We start from the raw sequence: 27,825 nt of genomic DNA, 5'->3' as shown, positions 1-27,825 counted from the left end.
TGATCCTTCCATCCTTCCATCTACCCATCCCTCCCTCCATTCCATCAATCCATTTCTTCCTTCCATCCATCCGTCTACACAGCCACCCACCCACCCATCCATTCATCCATCAATCCATTCACTGACCCTTCCTTTCTTTCTTCCGTCCATTCATCTGTCATCCATCCATGCGTCCATTCATCCATTGATCCTTCCTTCCATCCATTTGTTCATGCATCCATCCATTCATCAATCTTCCTTTCATCCACTCATCTATTCATCCAGAGATGCTTTCTTCCTTTCTTCCTTCCATCCTTCCATCTCCCATCCATCTTTCCATCCATCCACCCACTCATCCATTCATCCATCCATCTCCATCCTTCCTTCTATCTACCCACCTACCCATCTTCCATTCATTTTATCTACCCATCCATTCACCTATTCTAATCACCCACCCCATCCACGCTATCATCCATATATCCACCCATTCATTCACTCCATCCTATCATCCATTCTTTTATCTATTTTTCCACTCGCCTGCCCATCCATCCATTCAAGGTTCCCTGAGCTGCTCCTCTGTGTGTGGACCTGTGCTGGGTACTGGATACACAGAGATGAATCAGATGCAGGCTGTGCCTTGTGGGGTACCTAATCTCCTGAGGAAGAAGGACACTCCAGCAGACCATCACATGCAACCTGACACACTCTAGGGCAGACAGCTGTACAGGGCAGAAAGGAGTGCATGGTCAGCCAGGTCTGTCTGTGGTGGGATAATGTCAGTGAGGGAAGGCTTCCCGGAGGAGGCAGTAGTTGAGCAAAGTCTTGGAAGAGGAGAAATTTCCTTGTTAGGATAAGAGTGTCCAGTGTGTGCAGAGATGCGCAGAACTCTAAGGTGCATTTGGGGAACTACAAAGCCCTCTGCTGGGCTGCCTTGGGTGATGGGAGGTGGTCAGGCAGGACTGGGGTGGACAGGGCCTTGAACACCGTTGCAAGGCATTCCACCTCAGCCATCTGCCTTCCTCCTTTTTCCCTACTCGTCACCCCAACCCTACTCACTCCCAAGATTGGTAAGGGGGAAGACAAGAATGGTGAGGGTACCAGGAGGGAGTGGGGGAGGCTAGGCCTGCGGCCCCCGCACCCAGCAGCTGACACCTATGCAGCCTTCCAGTGGTGACGGAGGCAGCCCCCAGGGTAGAGGCTGCTAGCATCCCTTCTCCCTGGATGAGGAGCAAGGAGCCTAGCCAGCAGAGTGACTGGGGTGGTGCTGGGTGGATAGCTGAGGGCTGAGCAGTTATCACCGGCTCACCTCCCAGCTCCGCAGACAAGCAACTCAGCCACTGAGAACCTCAGTCTCTTCATCTGTAAAAGGAACATCATAGCGATACCCACCTTGTGTGTGCTGTGAGGCAACTGGGAAAATTGCCTGAGATCATGCATGTGTGGGCTCAGCACGAGGCCTGGCACGGTGGGCTCCAGAGACAATGCGTGCTGCCTTCACTTTGGAGCCGGGCCTTGAGACCAGGCGTGCCTGACCCAAAGTTGCCTGTGTTTGCCCCGCCCAGGACTCACTTTAGACATTTCTCCCTTAGCCCTTGTTCTCCCTCTAGCATATCCCTCTTTTTCTGTTTCAACAAAACTTGAAAAATCCATCTACTTTTACCAGTCCCAGTTTCTCTCCCTCCACTCTCTCTCGCCCCTACCCAGGCAGGCCCTGTCCTGGCCCACTGATGCTGTCCTTGTCACCTATGGCCTCCTGTTGTGGAGCGCAGTGACTGTCCTGGGGCAGGCCTCACCTTGCCGCCTCAGCACCAGTTGGCTCAGCAGACCCCTCCCTTCATGAGAACTTTGCTTCTTACATGCCCTCTGCCCTGGCTCCCCGTATGCCCTCTGCCCTCAGTCCCCTCCTGCCTCCCCACCCACCTGTCCTCAGTTCCCAGGGGCAAGTCCTCCCTGCTCCCTGGTCTCCTAACCCTGGGCTGTCCTGGGCTGGTCCTCTGCTGTCCTCTCTCTGCATTCGCTGCTAAGGTGGCTTCACCTGCGCTCCCGACTTCCCCACATGCACCCCACAGCCTGGCCACGCAATTTGTGTTCGTGTCTTTTTTTTTTGAGACGGAGTCTTGCTCTGTTGCCCAGGCTGGAGTGCAGTGGCGCGATCTCGGCTCACTGCAACCTCTGCCTCCCGGGTTCAGGGCATTCTCCTGCCTCAGCCTCCCGTGTAGCTGGAACTACAGGCACGCGCCACCATGCCCAGCTAATTGTATTTTTGATAGAGATGGGGTTTCACTGTGTTAGCCAGGATGGTCTTGATCAGGACCTCGTGATTCGCCCACCTCAGCCTCCCAAAGTGCTGAGATTACAGGCACGAGCCACCTCGCCCAGCCTCGTGTCTTAATTTATAAAGGTGACTGGGTGACAGCACAGAGAGGTCAGCGCCACTGAAAGGAAAGTTCACTGTGACTCACAGTGCTCCTGGGAACCCGGGGTCCATCACGCCCACAGGGCCATAGGGAAGCACCAGCATTGGTCTGGAGGGAGAAGGGAGTGGGGCCCGGGCCACAGCCTTTACTGGGCTTCCTGTGGGAAAAGCACGGCAGGGCCTGGGAGGCGGTTGGGACCAGGTGATTTGAATAATTCTGGTAGGTTTTTGGGTCAAGGGGCTGTTCCTTGTTGTCTGTGCCTGGCCCTGGGTCTGTTCAGGGCAGGGGGAATCTTGGCCTGGTGTGAGAGTTATATACAGCAAGTGGCTTGGGGTGTGGACTCGGGCTTGGCTGGTTTATATACCAAAGATGGACTCACTGACTCGTGGTTTACAGTTTCTAGGAATTGTCTAGCCCTGAAGGGCAGTCTAATCCTGCCCAGCAAGTCCTTCAAGATAACAGAACATCATGCAATGTAGAAAAAAAGTAAAACATACTATCCATGTCCCCTGAATTCCGGATTTGAATCTGCAGCTGTGTAATAAGCATTTCAAACCCAACATGTCCCATTGTCAACTCGATGGGCCCCCAAATCTGCTAGGCATGCTTCCCCCCCACAGCTGATGGCGGCAACTCGGGTGTTCAAACCAGGCACCTTGGGGTCACCCCTGGCTTCTCACTTTCTCTCAAATCCACATCCAGTTGGTCAGCAGCTCCTGCCACCTCCACCTTCAAAACTGGCTACAGCCTGGCCGGGTGCAGTGGCTCATGCCTATAATCCTAGTACTTTGGGAGGCCGAGGTGGGCAGATCACTTGAGGTCAGGAGTTTGAGACCAGCCTGGCCAACATGGTGAAGCCTCGTCTCTACTAAAATAGAAAATATTAGCCGGGCGTGGTGGTGTGCACCTGTAGTCCCAGCTACTCGGGAGTCTGAGGCAGGAGTATCACTTGAACCTGGGAGAGGGAGGTTGCAGTGAGCCGAAATTATACCACTGCATCTAGCCTCGGTGACAGAGCAAACACCCCATCTCAAAAAAAAAAAAAAAGAAAAGAAAAAGAAAACACTGGCTACAGCCTGTACACTGCTGCCCTCTAGCCTGAGTTTCTGCACCACCCACCACGGGTCTCCTAGCGCCTGCTCTGGTTCCCCTCAGTGCACTCTCCACGCAGCAGCCAGGGAGAGCCTGTTCAAATGCAAGGCCTGTGACTGCCCTGTGCACACCTGCTCCGTTCAATCCAGAGTCACAGCCAAAGCCCTCACCCGGCCCTCCACAGCTCTCACAATCTGGCATTATCCCTCTTGGACTTCTCTACCTGTCCTGTCCATCACTCCCTCCCCTCCAGCCACACTGGCCTCCTGGCTGGGCCAGGAACAGTGCAGGCTCACAACTGCCTCAGGACCCTCGCACTCACCACTCCCCCGTCTAGCAAGCTCCTCCTGTGCCTGCCCTCTCCTTGCTGCTTCCTTCATGCCTTGACTAAAAGGCCTTCAATAAATAAGCTATTTATTTATTTATTTTTGTAGATGGAGTCTCGCTCTGTCGCCCAGGCTGGAGTGCAATAGCACCATCTCAGCTCACTGCAACCTCTGCCCACCCGGTTCAAGCAATTCTCCTGCCTCAGCCTCCTGAGTAGCTGGGATTACAGGCTCCTGCCACCATGCCCGGCTGATTTTTGTATTTTTTGGTAGAGACGGGGTTTTACTATGTTGGCCGGGCTTGTCTTGAACTCCTGACCTCAAGTGATCCGCCGCCTCAGCCTCCCAAAGTGCTGGGGTTACAGACATGAGACACTGTGCCCGGCCTAACACACTAAATGGCAACTTGGGCCAGGCAAGGCAGCTCACACTTTAATCCCAGAACTTTGGGAGGCTGAGACGAGAAGATTGCTTGATCCCAGGAGTTTGAGACCAGTCTGGACAGCATGGTGAGACCCCATTTTTACAAAAAAATAAAATAAGATTAGCTGGGCATGGTGGTGTGTGTCTAGTCCCAGCTACTGGGGAGGCTCAGCTGGGAGGATCATTTGAGCCCAGGAATTGGAGGCCTCGGTGAGTTATAATCCCACCACTGCACTCTGGCTTGGGTGGCAGAGCAAGCCCCTGTCTCAATAAATATATAAGTAAATAAATTGCAACCCTTCTAACTGCTTCTAACTCCCAAGCACCTTCCCTACTTGCTTTTTCTTCTCAGTGCACATCACCTTGTAACGTGTTACCCATTTTGCTTATTTATTTTGATGGGAGGTGGTCAGGCAGGGCTCAAGTGGAGAGGGCCTTGAACACCACCACGAGGCATTTCACCTTGTCCATCTGCCTTTCTCCTCTTTTTCCCAGTGGAAAACTCAGCATGGGTGTGGAGTTTTGTCTTTGTTCAGTGCCGCATCCTCAGCGTCTAGAACATCGAGGTGCTCCATAAATATTTGTTGGGTGACTAACAGCCTTTTACATGGAGATGTGTTTGAAATAAGCTCAATACTTTAAAGTCTTTTTGAATGACCATGAGGTCGTCTTTTTACAGATTTCCATTTAATTCCACCATCTGCCCTTTGTCCTGGCTGCTAATTTCTGTTTCTCCTCCAGCCTTGCTGTGCAGGCAGGTGCCCCCAGACCCTGTGCAGGTGGAGGAGAAGCTGTTGCCCCCGCCTGTGATCCAGCATGACATGGAGGCCGAGAAGCAGCTGATCCGGGAGGTGAGATCCAAGTTGGGTGGGAACATGGAGAAGGGGCAGGCAGGTGGGGCCCAGCAACAAGGGCAGAGCTGCCGCTGGGGTCCAATGCCGTATCACTGTACCTTCACCTTGGGGTTGGTCCTGAGAAAGTTGAGGCTCAAAGAGATGCCAGGACTTGCCCAAGGTCACACAACAAAGAGTCTGAGCCAGGATTTCAACTTGAGTTCTTGACTCCAGACTGCAGTCAATACTACCTCAGGGCCTGCATGGTGAGAATAGAGGGGTGCAGGGGCGTCTCCAGGGGCATGTTCTCCCCTCAGTTTTGAAGGAAGGGGTAGCTGTGCATTGATGGAAGCAGAAAAGGCTTCCCTGGCTGTGGAAATGGCCTGTGCAGAGGCGAGGCAGTCAGGGTGGGGAGGAGTCTGTCCCGCAGCAGCCGTCAACAAGCCGGGGTCTTAGAGCCAGGCAGCCCGTTTGACCAGCAGGTGAGTGTGGTGTTGGCCTCCTGGAAAAAGCTGTCACCTGGGGCACCTGGGTCCTCTCATGTGAGTACCTCCCAACATCCCTGGGAAGCAACGGGTGAGATGATGCCCCTGATTTCCGAAGGCAGAGCTGGTCCCCAGAGCGGGACTTCCACAGCCAGGCGTGGTGGGGCCTCCCCACTCCTGCCTTTGGCTCCATCCCTGACTCCAGGCTCTGTTGGTTTCCAGAGATTCCCGCCTAAATGCTGCATCCTCAGACCTGAGTGTGCGGTGGGGTTTGACATGGGGCAGTCCCTTTATTCATTATTTATTTACTTATTTATTTTTGAGACAGCATCTTGTTGTCACCCAGGCTGGAGTATAGTGGTGCGATCTCAACTCATGCAGCCTCAAACTCCCTGGCTCAGGTGCTCATCCCACCTCAGCTTCCCACGTAGCCTGGACCACAGGTGCATGTCATTACGCCTGGCTAAATTTTAAATTTTTTTGTAGAGATGGGGTCTCTATGTTTCCTAGGCTGGTCTTGAACTCCTGGGCTCAAGCGATCCTCCCACCTCAGCCTCCCGAAGTGTTGGGTTTACAGGCATGAGCCACTGCGCCGGGCCTGATGGTCCCTTTAGAGCCCTGGCTTTTCCTGATTTGGAACCCGATGCCAGGCAGGGACGAGCTATCCAGGGGCTGGGCCTGGATGTGTCCGCTGCTGGACCCCTGCCACTCAACTACGACCTCCCATTCGGGTCCGCCCTCAGGTCTCGGAAGCCCCTGTTCGGCTGTGGGGACCTGGGGCCCAGCCTCTGGGGCAGACAGGAGAAGGACTGGTGGGGGTCTCAGTCCCGTGGGCCAGAGGCCTGGGAGAAATCCATCCAAGAGCCTCCGGTGCTGTACGTGACGGGCGGGGCCTGTGCTGTTTGGGGAGAGGCTCGATGGTGCCCCCAGCGGACGCCGTCCGCCCTGCCGGCTCTGGGAGCTCTGCGGCGGGCACTGCCTTTCTGCTTCCACTGCGGTTTCCAGCCCGGGTGTCAGGTCCCTCCCTGTAGCCCTGGGGAGGCTCCCGGGGAGGCTTTAGCAAGACGGGCCCTGGGGGATGGCTGAGCTCAGATAAGCCCACAGAAACCAGAGAAGTCAGCCTGCTGGAATTCGGAGTGGGCATGGAGTCGCACAGGGGGGTTCGGAGGCTGGGAGTCACACATGGAGTCGCAGCCCGGGGGCTTTGGTCACAGTTGGAGGGGTGGGGCGCGTTGTGCAGGACGGGGACGGAGGCTTCCTTCCCGGGAAGCCGGATGGGGCCGGCGGCCCCCACTCTCCAGTAAGTAGGGCACTGCCTCCCCCTGGTGGTCACCAGGGAGAAGCGACGCCATTCCTGGCGGGCCCCCGGAGAGCCACGGATGGGGGTGCCTTCTGTCCTGGGGATGGGGTCGCCTGCCTCCTCCTCGTGGGGCGTCCCAGTGGACACTGCGTCAGAGTTCTGCTGCCTGACGCCACCGCCACCAGGATTCCAAGAAACCCTGAGGTTTCTTCTGTGAGCCATGCTTGCAGGAAGCGTTGAAGATGTCTGCCCCCCGCCCCTCTGCTATCCCTGCTTCCTTCCTCCCTCCCGTTTGTTCTTTGTCTCAACTCTCATATTTATTGAGCTCCTGCTGTGCTCCTGGGACCATGTTTCCCTTTCTATTCCAGAACCATTCAGGAAAAGGGAGGCGCCCCCTCTGTGTAGGGAAGAGGGCACGGGCCGGGAGCCGGGTTTCCGTCCCTAGTCTGAACTAGGGCTTTGGACCAGAAGATTCTTAGGGTCCGTCCAGCTTTCACTTTCTGCAAGTCCATCCTTATAGACTCTGTGACCTTGGGCAGGTTGTTTGTGCTCTCTGAGCCTCTGTCTCATCTACAGAACAGGCATCATAGCGTCTTTCCTGCTGCTGCTTAGGGATGTAAGAGGATGAAATGAAGGGCCGTCTTCTCCTTGACAGGCTGTGTATCATGTACCGAGCAAGAGTTGGGGGTCAGCTCCGCCATTCAGACCTTAACAGGCATATTGTGAGCGCTTGCTGAGTGCTGGACACTGTAGCCAGAGGGAGATGTGGGGCCAAGGAAGGGTTTTTCATGCTTTAAATATTGGAAGAGAGCATGTCTTGTAGACTGTCGAGAATTATCCAGCACAGAGGGAGAAGTCGAGGTACAGGAAGGAGGGGGCGGATTGCAAGCACAAGGTCCTGGAGCTGTGCTGCGTGGGTTGAGAGGAAGTGGAGATTCCGGGTAGACCTGCAGCTGGACGGGAAGGTGAGGGAGTCCTGTGCCTCCCTGTTCTTTGTGATTTACCAGGCAAGGAATGTGGGAGGAGAGGAGGGTTGAGAAGACAGAGGGAAAGGGTGGGACTGGGGCTGTGGGCTCAGCCATGTAGAAAGCCCACCTTCCTGAGATTCAGGTCCCGTGTTTAAAAGTGAGAATGGGGTTGGGCACAGTGGCTCATGCCTGTAATCCCAGCACTTTGGGATGCCGGGGGGGGGGGGGGGGGGGGTGGATCCCTTGAGGTCAGGAGTTCAAGACCAGCCGGGCCAACATGGCGAAACCCCGTCTCTACTAAAAGGACAAAAATTAGCTGGGCATGATGGCACGTGCCTGTGATCCCAGTTACTTGGGTGGCTGAGGCAGGAGAATTGGTTGAACCTGGGAGGCGGAGGTTGCAGTGAGCCGAGATGGCGCCACTGCACTCCAGCCTGGGTGAGAGAGTGAGACTCTGACTCAAAAAAAAATTAAAAATTAATAAAAAAAGGAGATTGGTGGTGCTGTGCACATGCATGTGTTGTGTGCATGTGTGCTTGTGTGCATGTATGCCTGCATGCGTGTGCATGTATGTGTGCATGTGTGCCTGCATGTGCATGTGTGTGAATGTGTGTGCATGTGTGAATGTGTGTGTGCGTGTGTGTGCGCATGCGTGCCTGCGGGTGCATGTGTGCCTGTGGGGTGCACGTGTGTGTGCACATGCGTGCCTGCGGGTGCATGTGTGCCTGCATGTGCATGTGTGTGAATGTGTGTGTGTGCATGTGTGAATGTGTGTGTGTGCATGTGTGTGCGCGCATGTGTGCCTGTGGGTGCATGTGTGTGTGCGCATGAGTGCCTGCGGGTGCATGTGTGCCTGCATGTGTGTGCGTGCGTATGTGTGTGTTTCCATCCATGTATTGCTAAGGTGAGGCCTGGGTTTAACCAGGGTCAGGGCTGTGCTGGGAGAAAACAATAGAGGGGCTGGGTGAGGGAGTCAGGGATGTTTACTGACTCTAGCCATGGGTCCTGGGACGCCAACTGGTGAGGAGGGCAGCGAGAGCAGGGGGCAGTGGAGGAGAGGGCTGCAGGGTTCTGAAGAGCTGCCTGGTCATGGAACCTCCCTGGGCCTCAGTAACACTGTGAGCATTACTTTGAGGTTCAAGTGTATCTAAAAATGTACTGAAGAATGCACGGTTACATCTGAATTATTCTCCGTCCCCTTCTCTCCCTCCCTAAGAGCCTAAATCAGTGCTATCCATGCCAGTTTGTATTTGCCAAAGGGATCCGGAGATGTGGGAGTATGACGTGGTGCTTGCCCACCCCATCCCTGTCCTTGTCCCCTCTCTCTGGCTTACTACAGTGGCAGGCGCCTCTGGCAGCAGTGGCTCCAGAAGACAAAGGGTCCCAGACTATCTTTAATTCATAAATGCCCTGCCCTTCTCTTGGGACGTGTGTGTCAGAGGCCTGAATATGTTGCATGCCCATAACCTGCAGTTCTGCCATTTACTGGGTCCACAGGTGTTCCTTGAATCCCTCTTCTGGCAGGCTCTGAGGTTACAAGACAGGATGGTCCTTCCAGCCTGGCCAAGATGGTGAAACCCTGTCTCTACCAAAAATATAAAAAATTAGCTGGGTGTGGTGGTGTACACCTGTAGTTCCAGCTACTCAGGAGGCTGAGGCAGGAGAATCGCTTGAACCTGGGAGGTGGAGGTTACAGTGAGCGGAGATCACACCACTGCACTCCAGCCTGGGCGACAGAGCGAGACTCCGTCTCACAACAACAAAAAAGGACAGGATGGTCCTTGCTCTCTGGAGGGTGCCTTCTGGTAGGGGAGACCAACAATAACCTGTAATCAAATAAGTAGAGATTATCATGAAGGAAGCAATGGGTCAGGCAGAAGTAGCAGCTCGTGTGATTACTAGGAAGCTGGAGAGACAGAAGAGACACAAGGAAGGAAAAGAAGCAACTGGCGGCCCTTGCCCTGGTGTCAGAAGACAGCAGCTGTGGAGGGCTGTGAGGAAGGGGGCACTGCTGAGACAGCTCACACACTGTTCACACTCATTCACACACCACACACCCATTCACACCCATCCACACACCATTCACCCAGTCACACCCGTTCACACCCTTCCCCGGGCAAGTGTGTCCTGCCCTTGGCTGTCTCCCAGGAGTCCTCATCCTGGGGTAGTGAAATGATTGAAAACCCCGTCTCTACCAAAAATACGAAAATTAGCCAGGCATGGTGGGGTGCGCATGTAATAGGCTACTTGGGAGGCAGAGGCAGGACAATCACTTGAACCTGGGAGGCAGAGGTTGCAGTGAGCTGAAATTGAGCCACTGCACTCCAGCCCAGGTGACAGGGTGAGACTCTGTCTCAGGAAAAAAAAAAAAAAAAAAAGCAATAGAGGAAGGGACAGAGAGCAGTGCAGGAGGGTTTCTGAGAGTATGGTCAGGGAAGGCCTCTCTGAGGGGTGTTACTAAGCTGAGGCCTGGGAAGGTGCTTGCCAGGGAGCAGGGCACAGGCCTTGGGGCAGGGAGGAAGTGGGTTTGTCTAGGGGCCCCAAATGTGCATCATAGCCGTTGAGGGGTAGGCAGGGCCAAATCACTTGGGACTCAGATCAAGTTGAGGAGCTTAGATTTCATCCATGAACATGGGATTCCATTAGCAGATCCTAAGCAGGGGAGACACCTGGATGGGCACCATGGCTGTGTCAGAGAGAGGTTGGGGCCAGAGTGAGAGTAGAGGTGAGGACCAGGTGGCTGTTTGGATGAGAGCTGGCAGTGATAGCAAAGATGGAGAGAAGTGGGTGAATAAAAATATATTTTGTCATTGATGGATTGCGGACCATTGGGCAGAAAGGTATTTGCCAACATGGAAAGGTGTTCTTGATATATTGCTGTGTGGATAAAATAGATTGCAAACAAACGCACATATTATTAATCTGTTAAAAATGCACTGAGCAGCCTGGGCATAGTGGCTCATGCCTTTATTCCCAGCACATTGGGAGGCTGAGGCTGGCGGATCACCTGAAGTCAGGAGTTCAAGACCAGCCTGGCCAGTATGGTGAAACCCCGTCTCTACTAAAAAAAAAAAAAAAAATTAACCAGACTTGGTGGTGGACACCTGTAATCCCAGCTACTTGGGAGGCTGAGGCAGGAGAATCGCCTGAACCTGGGGGGTGGAGGTTGCAGTGAGCCGAGATTGTGCCATTGCACTCCAACCTGGGCAACAAGAGTGAAACTCCATCTCAAAAAACAAACAAACAAACAAAAAAGAAGCACTGAGAGGCTGGGTGTGGTGGCTCATGCCTGTAATCCCAACACTTTGGGAGGCCGGGGTGGGAGGATCACTTGAGTCTAGGAGTTTGAGAACAAGCTGGGCAACATAGTGAGACCCCTACTCTAGAAATTTTTTATTTATTTTTATTTTTGAGACAGAGTCTCACTCTGTCACCCAGGCTGGAGAGCAGTGGCATGATCTTGGCTCACTGCAGCCCCCACTTCCCAGGTTCAAGCAGTCTCATGCCTCTGCTTCCCCAGTAACTGAAATTATAGGCACGCCACCATGCTTGGCTAACTTTTGTATTTTTAGTAGAGACCGAGTTTCGCCGTGTTGGCCAGGCTGGTCTTAAACCTTGGCCTCAAGCGATCTGCCTCGGTTTCCCAAAGTGTTGGGGTTACAGGCGTGAGCCACTGCACCTGCCCTACAAAATTTTTTTTTTAAAATTAGCTGATGGTGGCATGCCTATAGTCCCAGCTATTCAGGAGGCTGAGGCAGGAGGATCACTTGAGCCTGGGAGTTTGAGGCTGGAATGAGCCATGATTATGCCATTGCACTCCAGCCTGGGGGACAGAGTGAGACCCTGTCTCAAAAACAAAACAAAACAAAAAAGCATTGAGAACAGTTTAGAAAGGTCTTCACTAGCAAGTAATTATCACAGTGTGGTACAGTTGGATTCTCTTGGCTTACTTATATGTTCTGTATTGTTTGAATAACAACAAAGGAATACCTAAAGCTGGGTTTCAAAATGATGATAAAATGCTGCCTGCCCTCTGGTCCCCCCTCCCCACCAGGAGTATGAAGAGCGCCTGGCCCGGCTGAAAGCCGACTATAAGGCCGAGCAGGAGTCTCGGGCCAGGCTGGAGGAAGACATCACTGCTATGCGTAACTCATATGATGTCAGGCTGTCCACACTGGAGGAGAACCTGCGGAAGGAGACAGGTGGGCACCCCTTGCCTCCCCAGGCTGTCTCGAGGGAAGGTGGCCTCCTTTCTGCCTCACTGCAGTAACTGCATCACAGAGCATTTTCTACACCCCAGGCTCAGGTCTGTTTTGTCCTCACAATGGTCTGGTAAGGTAGGTACCACAGTTATGCTCACTATATAGATGAGGAAACTGAGGCACAGAGAGGGTAAGTAAGTTGCCCATGGTCACACAGCTGATAAAGGAGAGCCAGGATTGGAACCCAGGCAGTCTGGCCCCAGAGCCAGTGTTCTCACCCACAACACTGCACTGGGATGGCTTAGCCGTGGGCTGGGCTCCAGCTCGAGGCTGACTGTGAGCTGTGAAGTACCACCCTTTCTGTAGAGGCAAGCCCCTGCCCCTAACTTCTGTGTTTTCCATTTTCTCCTCTTACTTTTGAGCCTCTCTGTTACCAAAGCAAACACATCCCATAATAAGGATTTAATCAGTAGCCACAAATTTTTACCTATCTGGAAGTTTTTGTCTTTAAAAAAAAAAAAAAAAAAAAAATTTTGTTTTGAGATGGAGTCTTGCTCTGTCGCCCAGGCTGGAGTGCAGTGACATGATCTTGGCTCACTGCAACCTCTACATCCCGGATTTAAGCAATTCTCATGCCTCAGTCTCCTGAGTAGCTGGAATTACAGGTGCACACTACCACACCTGGCTAATTTTTGTGTTTTCAGTAGAGATGGGGTTTCATCATGTTGGCCAGGCTGGTCTCGAACTCCTGGGCTCAAGCAGTCTACCTGCCTTGGCCTCCCAAAGTGGGATTACAGGCGTGAGCCACTGCACTTGGCCTTTAGTTTTTGTCTTCTTTTTGCCACCCTAGGATGTTCTGCTGTACCAGTGTCAGTCAAACACGCATGCTGCTTGGAGGTTCAGACCTCCTAGCACTCATGAATAGTGTAGAATCCAGGCCTGGAATGATGATGATACTGATCGCACCATCGGTACCATTTGTTGCACATTACCACGTGTCGGGTAATTTACCTGCTTTACCTGTACCTTCTCACTGAGCCTCTCTTTCCCCAGTCCAGCGAGGTAGGACTCCCTGGATCTTCCCATAACCATGTGGAAACCAAGTCTGAGAGAGATCCAGGCCATTTAGCTAGGGAGTGGATGCCATATTTCAGCAAAGGGAAATACCAAGACCCGCTGACGGGGGTCTGGGACACAGTGATGAAGAAATGGGTAGGAGGAATGAGGCGCAGGGAGCCCCCCGAGCCGGAGCACTAAGGGGTCCATGTGAATGCAGCCCTGTCTCCACTGCAAGGGAGACGCACTCCCGGAGGAGACCCAGAGGAAAAGGAGGGAGCCGATTCTAGCATTTTCTGCCCTTTGGAGTGTTCCCTGCAGTCCGGATTGAATATGAGGCCTCCAGCTGCTCTTTGGCTTCTGGAGCTCTGACATTCATCCACAGCATTCATTTAGCTCTCGCGGACCGAGCATATCCAGTGGACAAGAGCCCTGGGCTGGGCACTCCAGTGGGGGCTCCTAGGGCACCTGGGCATGAAATCTGCTGAACTCTCAGCCTTGGAAGGCAACAAGGCCCCAGGAAGCCTGCCAGTGTGTGAAGAGTGGTCCCAAGGCAGGGCGTGCCGTAAGAGCCCAGCACTTAGTGGCTGTGGAGGTCAGAAAATGGAGAAATCACAGTGTTGGTCAGGGAAGGCTTCCTGGAAGAGGTGGGAGGCGGTAGGTTTGGGTTCTGATAAGAGCAGAGATGGGAAGGCAGGCAGGCTATAGCCAGCCTCTGGAGGGCCTAGGAGGCTCTGACTCTTAAGCTGGTCTTTTAGAAATGATGGGCTTGGGCCGGGCACGGTGGCTCACGCCTGTAATCCCAGCACTTTGGGAGGCTGAGGCGGGAGAATCACGAGGTCAGGAGATCGGACCATCCTGGCTAACACAGTGAAACCCTGTCTCTACTAAAACTACAAAAAAATTAGCCAGGCATGGTGGCAGGTGCCTGTAGTCCCAGCTACTGGGGAGGCTGAGGCAGGAGAATGGCGTGAACCTAGAAGGTAGAGCTTGCAGTGAGCCGAGATTGTCCCACTGCACTCCAGCCTGGGCGACAGAGCAAGACTCTGTCTCAAAAAAAATAAAGAAACGAAACACTGGGCTTGGGACCGCCTTCTATGGAAGGGTCTCTCATTCTGACCCTTTAAAAATCTGAAGGAAGTTCTCCATTTTGCAGAGGCTGTCCTGCAGGCGGAAGTCCTCTACAAGGCTGAGGTCATGTCCAGGGCCGAGTTTGCCAGCAGCTCTGAGTACCCGTCTGCTTTCCAGCATGAGACAGTGGTGAAACCCGAGGTCTTCTCCATGACCGACACTCTGCCCAGTGACGACGTCTCCAAGACTGAGGTTTCCTCCAGGTTTGCGAAGCTGCCCAATGTGGAACCCTCCAAGTCTGGGATTTCTCTGGGCTCCAGTGAGTCATCCTCGCTCGAAGAAACCTCTGTGTCTCAGGCTTTCCCTGGGCCTGAGGAGCCCTCCAACGCGGAGGTCTCCATGCCCACTGTGGAGTGCAGGAGCAGATACTTCCTGGATGAGTGCCTCGGGCAGGAGGCCGCTGGGCACCCGCTGGGGGAACAGAACTACCTCCCGGAAGAGGAGCCGCAGGAGGTGCCCCTACAGGGGTTACTAGGCCTGCGGGACCCATTTGCCGAGGTGGAAGCCAAGCTGGCCAGACTCTCCTCCACCGTGGCCAGGACAGACGCACCCCAGGCAGACATCCCCAAGGTCCCCGTGCAGGTAGCTGATGTCATGCCTGGTGCCATCGAACACTGAGCAGGCAGAGCTTGCCCGGGGTCTGGAGCTCACTGTCCACACACTGTTCACACACACGGCCTCTGCTGCTCAAGCCGTGGCTCCACTGTGTCTGCTGTGGCTCTGGCACTGGTGGCTGGTTCAGGGGCACTGGTGTCCAGGGGTTGGGAAAGGAGAAGCTCTGTCTCATGCTCTGTAATTCAATAAGAAAGTTGGGGTCAAGGTGCAAGGTTATGCCAGGTGGGCACCTGTTCTGCAGATGGGGTGACAGCTGTACAGGGCATTTGCCCAGTTGCCATGGTTACAGTGAGTGTCCAGGCCTGACGGAGTCTTGGGCAACCCTCACCGGCTCATGAGCTCCGTAGTGAGCTGGGTCGGGGGGTCTGTGGGAATCCAGCCACCTTTCAGTGACCGCGAGGCTTCTGGGACACTGCTCTTCATCTGGCCCCCTGACCAACATCTTCTCCCTTTTCAACAACCCTCTTGTTTTTAAAAAATGTTCCTTTTGGCCAGGCACATTGGCTCACTTCTGTAATCCCAGAACTTTGGGAGACCGAGGTGGGTGGATCACCTGAGGCCAGGAGTTCAAGACCAGCCTGGCCAACATGGTGAAACCCCATTTCTACTAAAAATATAAAAATTAGCCAGGTGTGGTGGCGTGCACCTGTAATCCCAGCTACCCAGGAGGCTGAGGCAGGAGGATCACTTGAACCTGGGAGACGGAGATTGCAGTGAGTCAAGATCGCACCACTGTGCTCCAGCCTGGGTGACAGAGTGAGACTCCATCTCAAAGAAAAAAAGAGTCCTATTTTCTTCTCTTTTTGTTCTCTGCTTTCCTTTCCTTTCCTGTGTGTGTGTGTGTGTGTTTGTGTGTGTGTGTCCGTGTGTGTATTTAGAGAGAGAGATCGCAGGTCTACCACTTCCTTGGTGTGTGACCTTTCTGGGCTCGGTTTCCTCATCTGTAAAACGAGGATGCTTCAGTGGAGTGGATGCAGGCAATGCTCCTGGCATACAGCAGGAGCCCACCACACACCCTGACTTGCAGCCCTTGTCCCATTTCCTCTCTTCCCTGTTCTCTCCCTCATCTCTTCCCCCACTTTGTGCTCCTTCTTTCAGGAGTGACAGGCAGGGGAGGGTAGGGGGTGGTGGGAGGCCTTGGGGAGTTGAAGTGAGGCCAGGGGTAAGGGAGTAGAGGATGATTCTGGCCCAAATCAGCCTTCTTCCTCCCCCATCCCCTCTCCTCTCAGGCCCCCGTGCTGACAGACCTGCTGGAGCCCAGGGATGCCAGACCCGAAGCCGAGGCGGCTGATGACTTCCCGCCCAGGCCTGTGAGTACCTCCCTGGGCCTCCGTGTTGGGGACGGGGTTCTCTTCAACTTCCTGGGAAACTGCAGCTTGTCTTCTCCCTCCCTGCGCCTCAGTTTCCTCATCCATGAGCTGAGAACAACAACCCCAGCCTTCCCCGGGCTTGTGGCCCATGGCCCGAGACCAGGCAGTATGCAGTGGGAGGAACCATCATCATCTTATGGAGTGAAAGAGGCCTGTTAGCTGGGCGCGGTGGCTCAAACCTGTAATCCCAGCACTTTGGGAGGCCGAGACGGGCGGATCACGAGGTCAGGAGATCGAGACCATCCTGGCTAATCCGGTGAAACCCCATCTCTACTAAAAATACAAAAAAACTAGCCGGGCGAGGTGGCGGGCACCTGTAGTCCCAGCTACTCGGGAGGCTGAGGCAGGAGAATGGCGTCAACCCGGGAGGCGGAGCTTGCAGTGAGCTGAGATCCGGCCACTGCACTCCAGCCCGGGCGACAGAGCAAGACTTCGTCTCAAAAAAAAAAAAAAAAAAAAAAGAGGCCTGTTGTTCTAGATGGTGGCTTTCAAACCTTCCTCAGCCTTGGTGCCCTTTGTGTAAAGCAACTGAGGCCCAGTGTATGTAAAGGACAAGGGCTGCAGGTCGGGGCTGGTAGCCCCTAAGACACCATCAGGGAACCCAGTTTGAATGCCCCAGGAGAGCGAGAGGAGGCTTTAAATCTCCCCACATTTATAGAGAAGAAGACAATCTAGACTCAAGTGTGGGCTGGACACAGGGCCTGCAGCAGACTCTCAGCAGGGCGTAGATGGAGCGGCCGGGGCAGCCCTGACTAGGAAGTGACCCTGAGATGGGACCCAGGTGTGAAGGAGGGACGGGGGGAAGCAGCAAGCAGAGGGGACAGCAAGTGCCAAGGTCCTATGGCTGGAAAGACCTTGACTTTCTCAGCGATGGAAAAGGAGGCCAGGGGGGTGGGGGAGGCCGTGGAGGCAGGGAGCTGGCAGAGAAGAAAGTGGACTTTGCTGCTAACGCGACGGGAAGTCACGCGGGGCTCATTGGGAATGGGATGTGATCGGTTTTTTTTTTTTTTTTTTTTTTTGAGACGGAGTCTCGCTCTGTCGCCCGGACTGGAGTGCAGTGGCCGGATCTCAGCTCACTGCAAGCTCCGCCTCCCGGGTTGACGCCATTCTCCTGCCTCAGCCTCCCGAGTAGCTGGGACTACAGGCGCCCGCCACCTCGCCCGGCTAGTTTTTTGTATTTTTTTAGTAGAGACGGGGTTTCACTGTGTTAGCCAGGATGGTCTCGACCTCCTGACCTCATGATCTGCCCATCTCGGCCTCCCAAAGTGCTGGGATTACAGGCTTGAGCCACCGCGCCCGGCCGATCGGTTTCTATTTTAAGATGGCCCTGGCTGCCTGTGGAGACTGGATTGTGGGAGGTGAGAGAGGAAGCTGGGAGCTTTCCTCCCAGCGTGGGGGTGTCAGTGGGAATAGCGGCAGTAACAGGGCGTGTTTTTGTGTCACTGGTGTCCCTGAGCTGGAGGTGATCTGTCGGGGCTGCAGCAGGCGGAATGGCCCCATCTGGGACTGAGCTGCCTGGGAGACATCGGGCGTGGGGGAGGGGGTGGCCTTCCCACCCTCCACCTGGGTTTCTCTTTACACTCAGGAGGTAGATCTGGCCTCCGAAGTGGCCTTGGAGGTGGTGCCGACAGCAGAGCCTGGCGTGTGGTTGGAGATTGAGGCCCCAGTGTCCGTGGTGGCTCAGCGTCAGTCCCTGCCGGCCACAGCCAGTGTGAGGAGGGAGAGCGTGGGCATGGAGGTGGCGGTGCTGACCGATGACCTGCTGCCCGTCGTGGACCAGCAGCAGGTGCTGGCCCGGTAAGCAGCAGAGCATGGGGCTGGCGGGACCCCACGGTGGGGTGGGAAGGGGCTGCGTTCCAGGATGGAGGCGGGGGTGCCATAGCTTCCTCCCAGCTCTCCCTTCTAACGTGGCAGGGCGGCCCTGATTCCCCTCCAGGCACAGTGGGGACTGGGTGGGCAGGGCTCTGCTCTGGAAGCTACACAGGCTGCCCCAGCATCCCTTGTCAGGCCTGCTGGCCTTCAGGTTTCAGGAATCCCAGGGCAGAGTGTCACAGGCTTTTCTCCCATCCCAGTCAAGCCCCCAGCCCCCTGGCCTCCAGTGCCCTCCCTGATGTGATACCCACTCACCCACAGGACAAGTCATCCCCAGGCACTCTCTGAGACCGCCTGGTGAGCTGGCCTTTCCTCACTTGCCGTGTGGCTTTGTTAGGTTGCTTAACTTTTCTGAGCCTCGGTTCTCACTTCTGTTAATGATGTCAGTCCGACCTCCATGCCATAGTCATCCAGGGGTTCAATGGGGGAGACCCAGTCCCAGAGGCCACAGTTCAAACACTAACTGAATGACTCCTGAGTGCTGGGCACAGGACGCAAGGATGAGCAAGCTGCTGCCCCAGTCCCAAGGGCCCGCAGGCCAGGGCAGGGGACAGGCAGAGCCAAGAGGGTCCTGTTCTCTAGCAGTTCCCAGCCTGCCTCCTCCACTAGCTCTGCCATCTCGGGCCAACTTGAAACCTCTGTGCCTTCACTGCCCATCTTCAGAATGGGCGATATCAATAGTCTCAGCGTGAGAAGCTTGCGGTGAGGGTGAAAACGAGGCATTGCCTGCAGCGTGGCAGCCCCGCACCGGGCACGCAGTAAACACTTGGCACGTGTCCTGGCTATTTTCGCAGTGTGCTGTGGAGGGAAGGCTGGGGTGGGGGGGGGGGGGGGGCGCTTCACAGAAGTGGAGACACCTGAATAAGGTTTGCTGCAGGGGTGGCATCCTAGAGAAAGGGCACAGCACCTGCAAAGGTGGGACCCGGCCTGGGCGTTTGGAGACGTGCAAGCAGTGAGTGAAAGCTGTAGTGAACCGGGGAGGGGGTGCAGGGGAGCTGGAGGGAGGACCCTGTGTGCCCTCCTTGGGTGCTTGGGCTCCACCCACAGCAGGATTTTTTGTTTCTTTTTCTTTTTCTTTTTTTTTTTTTTTTTTTTTTTGAGACGGAGTCTCGCTCTGTCGCCCAGGCTGGAGTGCAGTGGCCGGATCTCAGCTCACTGCAAGCTCCGCCTCCCGGGTTCACGCCATTCTCCTGCCTCAGCCTCCCGAGTAGCTGGGACTACAGGCGCCCGCCAGGTCGCCCGGCTAGTTTTTTGTATTTTTAGTAGAGACGGGGTTTCACCGTGTTAGCCAGGATGGTCTCGATCTCCTGACCTCGTGATCTGCCCGTCTCGGCCTCCCAAAGTGCTGGGATTACAGGCTTGAGCCACCGCGCCCGGCCTTTCTTTTTCTTTTTTTGAGACGGAGCCTTGCTCTGTTGCCCAGGCTGATTGGAGTGCAGTGGCGTGATCTCAGCTCACTGCGACCTCTGCCTCCTGGGTTCAAGCCATTCTTGTGCCTCAGTCTCCCAAGTAGCTGGGATTACAGGTATGTACCACCATGCCTGGCTAATTTTTATGTTGTTAGTAGAAATGGGGTTTAACCATGTTGGCTAGGCTGGTCTCAAACTCCTGACCTCAAGTGATTCGCCTGCCTAGGCCTCCCAAAGTGCTGGGATTACGGGTGTGAGCCACCACACCCAGCCCCGCAGCAGGATTTTAAACAGAGCAGTGACATGGACGTGGTTCCCTTTTGCACCAGCTGCCATGGAGCCTGAAGTGGTTAGAGCCTGGCTGCTCAGGTTGCAAAGTTCCATTTTTTTTCATAAGCATGATCCTCTCCTCCTTTTGTGAATCCTTATCAAGCCTCTGGGCTACTCACTCCCTTTGGAAAGAGGCAGGGTTTGAAAAATTTTTGTGTTGCTTCATGAGACAGTGGGAGGTGGCAATTCCCATAAGTTTTCTCTATAGTTATTTAAAATTTGTATCTTTTTTTTTTTTTTTTTTTTTTGGCATTGGTGTATTTTTATTGATTTTTTAAAGTTTATTTTATTTTATTTTATTTTTTGGTAGAGATGGAGTCTCTCCATGTTGCCCAGGCTGGTCTCAAACTCCTGGGCTCAAGCAGTCTACCTGACTCAGCCTCCCCAAGTGTTGGGATTATAGGCGTGAGCCACTGCACCCAGCCTAAAATTTGTACATTTAAAGGGCAAAACTCTAACCATTTTTGAGCATTTTGGACATAATAGTCTTAACAATGTATTGTGCGTGTCCCTGCCTGATTAAATATTGTGCGTTCAGTGCATTGAACATTTTTCACAACCCAGGGTTCTTCTCCTCATGCCAGTGGCCTCAGACACAGAACGCACCTGCTCAGCTGCAGGGAGCACCAGCGTGGGAAGTCCACAGGGTCAGGGGTGGGTTAGCTGAGCCCACAGGAAGATTCCCGCCCTGACTCACCACTGTGGTCGAGTGCACAGGCAGGGAGTTGGGCAGGAGTCCTGGTTGTGACCCTGAGCAAGCAGCGTCCTGTCGCCGAGCCTCGGTTTCCCTTCCTGTGAAGTGGGGTTGTTGGAAGGATTTGGTGGGCTTACGCGTAGCCTGGGGCCTGCTGGATGGCACGCGCTCGGTGATGGGCAGATATTTTCTTGTTTGCTTTTTCCTCTGCGCCGGCAGTCTGCAGCTGTTGGAGCAGCAAGTGGTGGGTGGAGAGCAGGCCAAGAACAAGGACCTGAAGGAGAAGCACAAGCGGCGTAAGCGCTACGCAGACGAGCGCAGGAAGCAGCTGGTGGCTGCCCTGCAGAACTCGGATGAGGACAGTGGGGACTGGGTGCTGCTCAATGTCTACGACTCCATCCAGGAGGAAGTCCGGGCCAAGAGCAAGCTGCTGGAGAAGATGCAGAGGAAGGTGAGGCCCAGGTGCAGCCCCCCATGCCCAGCTGTCCAGAGATGGGTGAGACCCCCATCCAGGCATCCCTACACCTTGTGGGAAGCCAGGCAGCCCTCTACTCTTTATATAGCAGGCATGCATGCATTTATTATTTATTTTCAGAGACAGGGTCTCTCTGTGTCTCCCAGGCTGGAGTGCAGTGGTACAATCAGCTCACTGCAGCCTCCACCTCCCAGAATCGAGCCATCTTCCCTGTCTCAGTCTCCTGAGTAGCTGAGACTACAGGTGTGCACCACCACACCTGGCTACTTTATGAAATTTTTTGGACAGTCAGGGTCTCACCATATTGCCCAGGCTGGAAAGCACTTATTAAGTGCCTGCAGTGTGGCACACCCTGTTCTGATGCTGGCAGGCAGAGCAGTCACAGTGACAGATGTGTCCCTGTCACTGTGGAGCTTGTCTCCCAGTGTGTGTGTTGTGTGTGTGTGCACGCACGCGGGTATGTTGTGTGTGTGTACATGCATGTATGTGTTGTGTGTGGGTGTGTGTGTGTAAGAAATAACACAGCAGAGAAATAAGCAAGAGAATATCGAGGAGTGGTCAGTACTGTGAAGAGAATACCAGAGCGAGACAACTCCGTTTTTATGTTTTCATTTTTGTAGATGATTAAGTGCACACATTATAAATGCACAACTTGATTCATTTCTATAAAGTGCTTTCCACAAAGCATGCCCATGAAACAAGCACCCAGACTGGGAACCTCAGAAGGACCTGGGCTACCACAGGTCGGGGACAGGGACGTTCTCCTGGAGGTAGAGACTTCTGGGAGAACTGAGAGAGAGAGAACCAGCCCTGGGTGGCGTGAGGAGGAGCATTGGGATGGAGCCTGAAGCAGGAGAGAGGTCAGCATGTTCTAGGAGCAGAGAGTGGGCAGATGCAGCTGGAGAAAGGGAGTGAGGCCGGAGTCAGGGAGAGTGCGATTCTGTCCGCAGTGAGGGTTACATGCGCTGCCTTTGGAGCTTTCTCTGTGCTGTCTGGGTTTCCTGATCCTCATGATGGCTCCTTGGCCATCTTCAGGGTCCTCCCCACTCCTCCCCGCCCCCACCACCATCCTGGCAGCCAAAGGATCTTGCTGAGCATAAAACTTTTTGCCTCTTTGGACTGGGTGCAGTGGCTCTCACCTGTACTCCCAGCACTTTGGGAGGCTGAGACGGGCGGATCACCAGAGGTCAGGAGTTCAAGACCAGCCTAGCCAACATGGTGAAACGCTGTCTCTACTAAAAAAAAATACAAAAATTAGTCCGGCCTAGTGACGCACGCTGTAATCCCAGCTACTCAGGAAGCTGAGGCAGGAGAATCACTTGACTCTGGGAGGTGGAGATGGCAGTGAGCTGACATCGCACCACTGCACTCCAGCCTGGGCAACAGAGCGACACTCCGTCTCAAAAGCAAAACGACAAAACAAAACCTTTTTGCCTCTTTAACCTATCCTTAGTTTTTTATTTTCTTGGCTTTTTTTTTTTTTTTTTGAGACAGAGTCTCACTCTGTCACCCAGGCTGGAGTGCAGTGGCATGATCTCGGCTCACTGCTAGCTCTGCCTCCTGGACGCCATTCTCCTGCCTCAGCCTCCCGAGTAGCTGGCACTACAGGCACCCGCCACCTCGCCCAGCTAATTTTTTGTATTTTTAGTAGAGACGGGGTTTCACCATGTTAGCCAGGATGGTTTCTATCTCCTGACCTTGTGATCTGTCTGCCTGGGCCTCCCAAAGTGCTGGGATTACAGGTGTGAGCCACCGCGCCTGGCCCTTCTTGGCTATTTTTATGTCTTTTCTTAATGCTTAATGCTCCTTGTTATATTTCCAGTTGAATTCATTCTCACGTAAATATCTTGAATTAGGTCTACATTTCTAGTATTTTTTCCTTTCTTTTCATTAATGTCCTATTTCGTATCTTGATTTTTTTGTCCCTTTCTCAGTTTTTTGATTTTGGATTAGAAATGTTCATACCTGTGACTGCCTGTTTAAGAACATTTTATTCAAATGTATTCTAATTGGGGTTATTTTTTAGTTTTTAGTTTTAAGAGTCTCACTCTGTCACCCAGGCTGAAGTGCAGTGGCACGACCATAGCTCACTATAACCTTGAACCCTTGGGCTCAAACAATCCTCCCGCCTCAGCCTCCCAAACTGCTGGGGTAGGTGTGAGCCACTGCATCCGGCCTTGTGTTACATTTTTAATCTGCTGGCTAGGTTCTGTGAGCTTGTGCTTTCGGGGAGAATTTTCTTCACTGAAATGTTTTGATTTTTATTTTCTGTTTCTTCTAGTAGCTTTGGTTAGACACATCTGTTCTTTCCTTCTTTTCTGTTTACTCTGTGATGTCTTGTTTTTCTGGACTATCAATAACAGCTGAAGGCAGAGATGAAGTCTGGGGTGGTATCTTTTTTCATTCAATAGCACACTCTTCTCTTTGTATAGTGAAGTGTAGTTTTAAATAGAACTCTAGGCCGAGCACGGTGGCTCATGCCTGTAATCCTAGCACTTTGGGAGGCTGAGGTGGCCAAATTGCTTGAGCCTGGGAGGTGGAGGTTGCAGTGAGTGGAGATTGTGACATTGCACTCCAGCCTGGACAGCAGCATGAAACCCTGTCTCAAATTAATCAATCAATCAATCTCTGATTTGTTTCCTATTACTGTGTTAACAAATTACTATACATTTATTTACTCAGTATACACAAACATACCATCTCACAGTTCTGTAGGTCAAAGTCTGGGTACAGTGGGGCTGGCTTCTCTGCTTAGAATTCCACGAGGCTGAAATCAAGGTGTTAGTGGGGCTGGTCTTCCTTCAGGAGATTCTAGGGGAAGAATCCTTGTCCACAGTCATTTCAGGTGTTGGCAGAATTTAGTTTGATGAGGTGGTTTGCGGGGCTGAAGCCCTCATCTTTTTGCTGACTGTCGGCCACTCTTGGCTTCTAGACACTGCCTGCACTCCTGGGCTCCTGGACCCCTGCAAAGACAGCCAGGGTGGGGAGCAGTCCCTCTCACGCATGGAATCTCTCTGACTCCACTCCCGCCTCATCTTTCAGAAACATCTTTTCTACCACATCACTCCTGCCTGCCTCTCTGCCTTCCTCTGTTGCTTTTATTTTTATTTTTCATTTTATTTTGAGATAGGGTCTCGCTCTGTTGCCCAGGCTGGAGTGCAGTGGCACAATCATAGCTCACTGCAGCCTTGACCTCCTGGGCTCAAGAAATCCTCCTTCTTAGCCTCCTGAGTAGCTGGGACTACAGGTACGCACCACCACGCCTGGTTAATTTTTTTAAATTATTTTTTGTAGAGAAGGGGTCTTGCTATGTTACCTAGGCTGGTCTCAAACTCCTGGGGGTCTTGCTATGTTACCCTGGCTGTCCCAGGCTCAAACGATTCTCTTGCCTCAGCCTCCCAAGTAGCTGGGACCGCAGGCGCGTGCCACTGCACCCAGCTAATTGTTTTGTAGAGAAGGGGTTTTGCCATGTTGCTCAGGCTGGTCTCGAACTCCTAAGCTCAAATGATCTGCCCCCCTCAGCCTCCCAAAGTGCGGGGATTACAGGCATCAGCCACCGAACCCGGCTGCAGTCTTTTTTTTTTTTTGCCGAGGAAGATACCATATTCACAGGCACAAAAATAGGGGGCAGAAATCTTGGGGGTGAAAGGAAAGCTTGTTTTTTTTGGTAGTTTTTGTATTTTGTGGTTTTCTCTTGTTTCTGCAGGACTTTCAGTTTCCACATCAAGGGTGCTTCCCACTTCTTTTTTTTTTTTTTTCTGAGACAGAGTCTCACTCTGTGGCCCAGGCTGGAGTGCAGTGGCTAGATCTTGGCTCACTGCAAGCTCCGCCTCCCGGGTTGACGCCATTCTCCTGCTTCAGCCTCCCGAGTAGCTGGGACTACAGATGCCCGCCACCTCGCCCGGCTAGTTTTTTGTATTTTTTTTAGTAGAGACAGGGTTTCACCGTGTTAGCTAGGATGGTCTCTATCTCGTGACCTCATGATCTGCCCATCTCGGCCTCTCAAAGTGCTGGGATTACAGGCTTGAGCCACCGCGCCCGGCCAGTGCTTCCCACTTCTAAATGCAGCACCTTCTGGAGACTAACTCCTCTGGTCCTGCGCACATACTGGTCTCTTCCATCAGTTTCTCATTTTCAGGTTTCAGATCTGATTTTAGGATTTTCTTGCTCCTTGTGGAGGGACTGCACCCTGCCTTCCATCACCTCATTCCTCCTCGCCCCATGCTGTCCTGGGTACTCTCTGCTTACCTCCCCATGGGGTAGCTCAGGGGCTGTCTGCTGGACTTGAGGGTTTATCTCTGTACTTCCATGTAATTCAAAGCTTCCAGCATTCTCTGTCTTCAGGTCATGCTGTAGGCTGGTTAAGGGTGGTTTTATTTTTCTCTCCTGGTTCTTCTGTATGTTTTTTTGGAGGTCTTATGGGAGAGATTCAGACTTAGATGGATCTTTTCATCCTAAGGTACCTAGAGAGCTGGGTTTTTTTTTTTTTTTTTTTTTTTGGTATAAGGAAATATGTATGTATGTTTGTGTACACACTGACATGGTTTGGCTGTGTCCCCACCCAAACCTCATCTTGATTTATAGCTCCCATAATTCTCATGTGTTGTGGGAGGGAGCCGGTGGGAGATAATTGAATCATGGGGTCCGTTTCCCCCATATTGTTTTTGTGGTAGTGAATGAGTCTCATGAGATCTGATGGTTTTAAAAGGGGAAACCCCTTTCGCTTGGTTCTGATTTTCCTTTTGCCTGCCACCATGTAAGACGTGCCTTTCACCTTCTACCGTGATTTTGAGGCTGCCCCAGGCATGTGGAACTGTGAGTGCATTAAACTTCTTTTTCTTTATAAATTACCCAGTGTTGGGTATGTCTTTATGAGCTTTGTGAAAACGGACCAATATGCACACACAAGCACTCAGGCTTCTAGACACTGCCTGCACTCCTGGGCTCCTGGACCCCTACAAAGACAGCCAGGATGGGGAGCAGTCCCTCTCACACGAGGAATCTCTCTGACTCCACTCCTGCCTCATCTTTCAGAAACATCTTTTCTACCACATCGCTCCTGCCTGCCTCTCTGCCTTCCTCTGTTGCTTTTATTTTTATTTTTCATTTTATTTTGAGATAGGGTCTCGCTGTGTTGCCCAGAATGGAGTGCAGTGGTACAATCATAGCTCACTGCAGCTCTTTCTTAGATAAAAGTAGCTCTAGTGCACGCTTTCTTCTACCTAGCTTTCCTCACGTAACAACATATAATATCCTGAAGGCCACAGCAGTATGGAAAGATCCTCCTCATTCTTTTTTGTTTTTGAGGTGGAATCTTGCTCTATTGCCCAAGCTGGAGTGCAGTGGCCCAATCTCAGCTCACTGCAATCTCCACCTCCCGGGTTCAAGAGATTCTCCCACCTCAGCCTCCTGAGTAGCTGGGACTACAGGTGTGCACCACCCATGCCCGGCTAATTTTTCTATTTTTTAGTAGAAATCAGGTTTCACCATGTTGGCCAGACTGGTCTTGAACTCCTGATCTCAGGTGATCCACCCACCTCAGCCTCCCAAAGTGCTGGGATTACAGATGTGAGCCACTGCGCCCGGCCTCCTCATTCTCTGACAGCTACATAGCTCTCCATCGTGAGGCGGGGTCATTGCTTATTGAGTCAGTCCCCTCTTGATAAACACTTGGGGTGTTTCCAATATCTTGTAATAATAAAGGCTGCTGTAGTCAACAGCCTGTGCATATGACTTCTGTATTCTTGGTAGGTTTCTCTAGAATCTATTCCTCCAACTGGGAATGCTGGAACAAAGGGTAATGCAAGTGTGATTTTGCTCGATGTCACTAGATAGGCCAACTTCTCCTCCATAAGGATTGTATTGTTTGGTATTTCCACTAGCATATATCCATGTGTTTCTTACCAACAGAGTATATTTACAAAAGCCTGGATTTTCTTTTTCTTTTTCTTTTTCTTTTTTTTTTTTTGAGACGGAGTCTCGTTCTGTCACCCAGGCTGGAGTGCAGTGGCGCCATCTCGGCTCACTGCAAGCTCCACCTCCCGGGTTCACGCCATTCTCCTGCCTCAGCCTCCCGAGTAGCTGGGACTACAGGTGCCCGCCACCACGCCTGGCTAAGTTTTTGTATTTTTAGTAGAGACGGGGTTTCACCGTGTTAGCCAGGATGGTCTCGATCTCCTGACCTCGTGATCCGCCCGTCTCGGCCTCCCAAAGTGCTGGGATTACAGGCGTGAGCCACCGTGCCCAGCTCTTTTTCTTTTTTGAGATGAGATCTCACCCTGTTGCTCGTGCTGGAGTGCAGTGGCACGATCACAGCTCACTGCAACTTCAGCCTCCCGGGCTCAGGTGATCCTCCTACCTCAGCCTCCCAAATAGCTGGGACTACAGGTGTGCATCACCATGTCTGGCTGATTTTTGTGTTTTTTGTAGAGACAGGGTTTCACCATGTTGCTGGGGCTGGTCTCAAACTCCTGGGCTCAAGTGATCCTCCTGCCTTGGCCTCCCAAAGTGCTGGGATTACAGGCATTAGCCACTGCATCTGGCCCCCAAAACTTGGATTTTTACCACTTTGTTAGGTGAGAAATAATCTCTTAGTGTTTTTTGTTGTTGTTGTTTACTTTATTTTTCTGAGATGGAGTTTCGCTCTTGTTGCCCAGGCTGGAGTGCAATGGTGCAATCTCGGCTCACCGCAACCTTTGCTTCCCAGGTTCAAGTGATTCTCCTGCCTCAGCCTCCCAAGTAGCTGGGATTACAGGCATGTGCCACCATGCCTGGCTAATTTTTTTAATTTAATAGAGATAGGGTTTCACCATGTTGGCCAGGCTGGTCTCGAACTCCTGAGCTCACGT

The 27,825-nt window shown here is 52.9% G+C and overlaps 1 protein-coding gene across 3 annotated transcripts in view; it reads left to right on the top strand.

The window, feature by feature from the left end:
• KIF17 (kinesin family member 17) overlaps window positions 1–27,825 on the top strand; it is a 54,729-nt gene that overhangs the window by 15,021 nt on the left and 11,883 nt on the right. For all 3 annotated transcript variants that reach the window (XM_030913776.1, XM_030913775.1, XM_030913777.1), the window contains exons 6-11: window positions 4,979–5,088; window positions 11,878–12,025; window positions 14,238–14,794; window positions 16,057–16,137; window positions 17,783–17,994; window positions 20,722–20,953. In XM_030913776.1, the coding sequence (XP_030769636.1) occupies window positions 4,979–5,088; window positions 11,878–12,025; window positions 14,238–14,794; window positions 16,057–16,137; window positions 17,783–17,994; window positions 20,722–20,953 (1,340 nt within the window). The remainder of the gene's footprint in view (window positions 1–4,978; window positions 5,089–11,877; window positions 12,026–14,237; window positions 14,795–16,056; window positions 16,138–17,782; window positions 17,995–20,721; window positions 20,954–27,825) is intronic.

The sequence above is a fragment of the Rhinopithecus roxellana genome, chromosome 12 (assembly GCF_007565055.1).
Source record: "Rhinopithecus roxellana isolate Shanxi Qingling chromosome 12, ASM756505v1, whole genome shotgun sequence".
Lineage (NCBI taxonomy): Eukaryota > Metazoa > Chordata > Mammalia > Primates > Cercopithecidae > Rhinopithecus > Rhinopithecus roxellana.
This window is presented reverse-complemented; position numbering and strand designations above follow the sequence as displayed.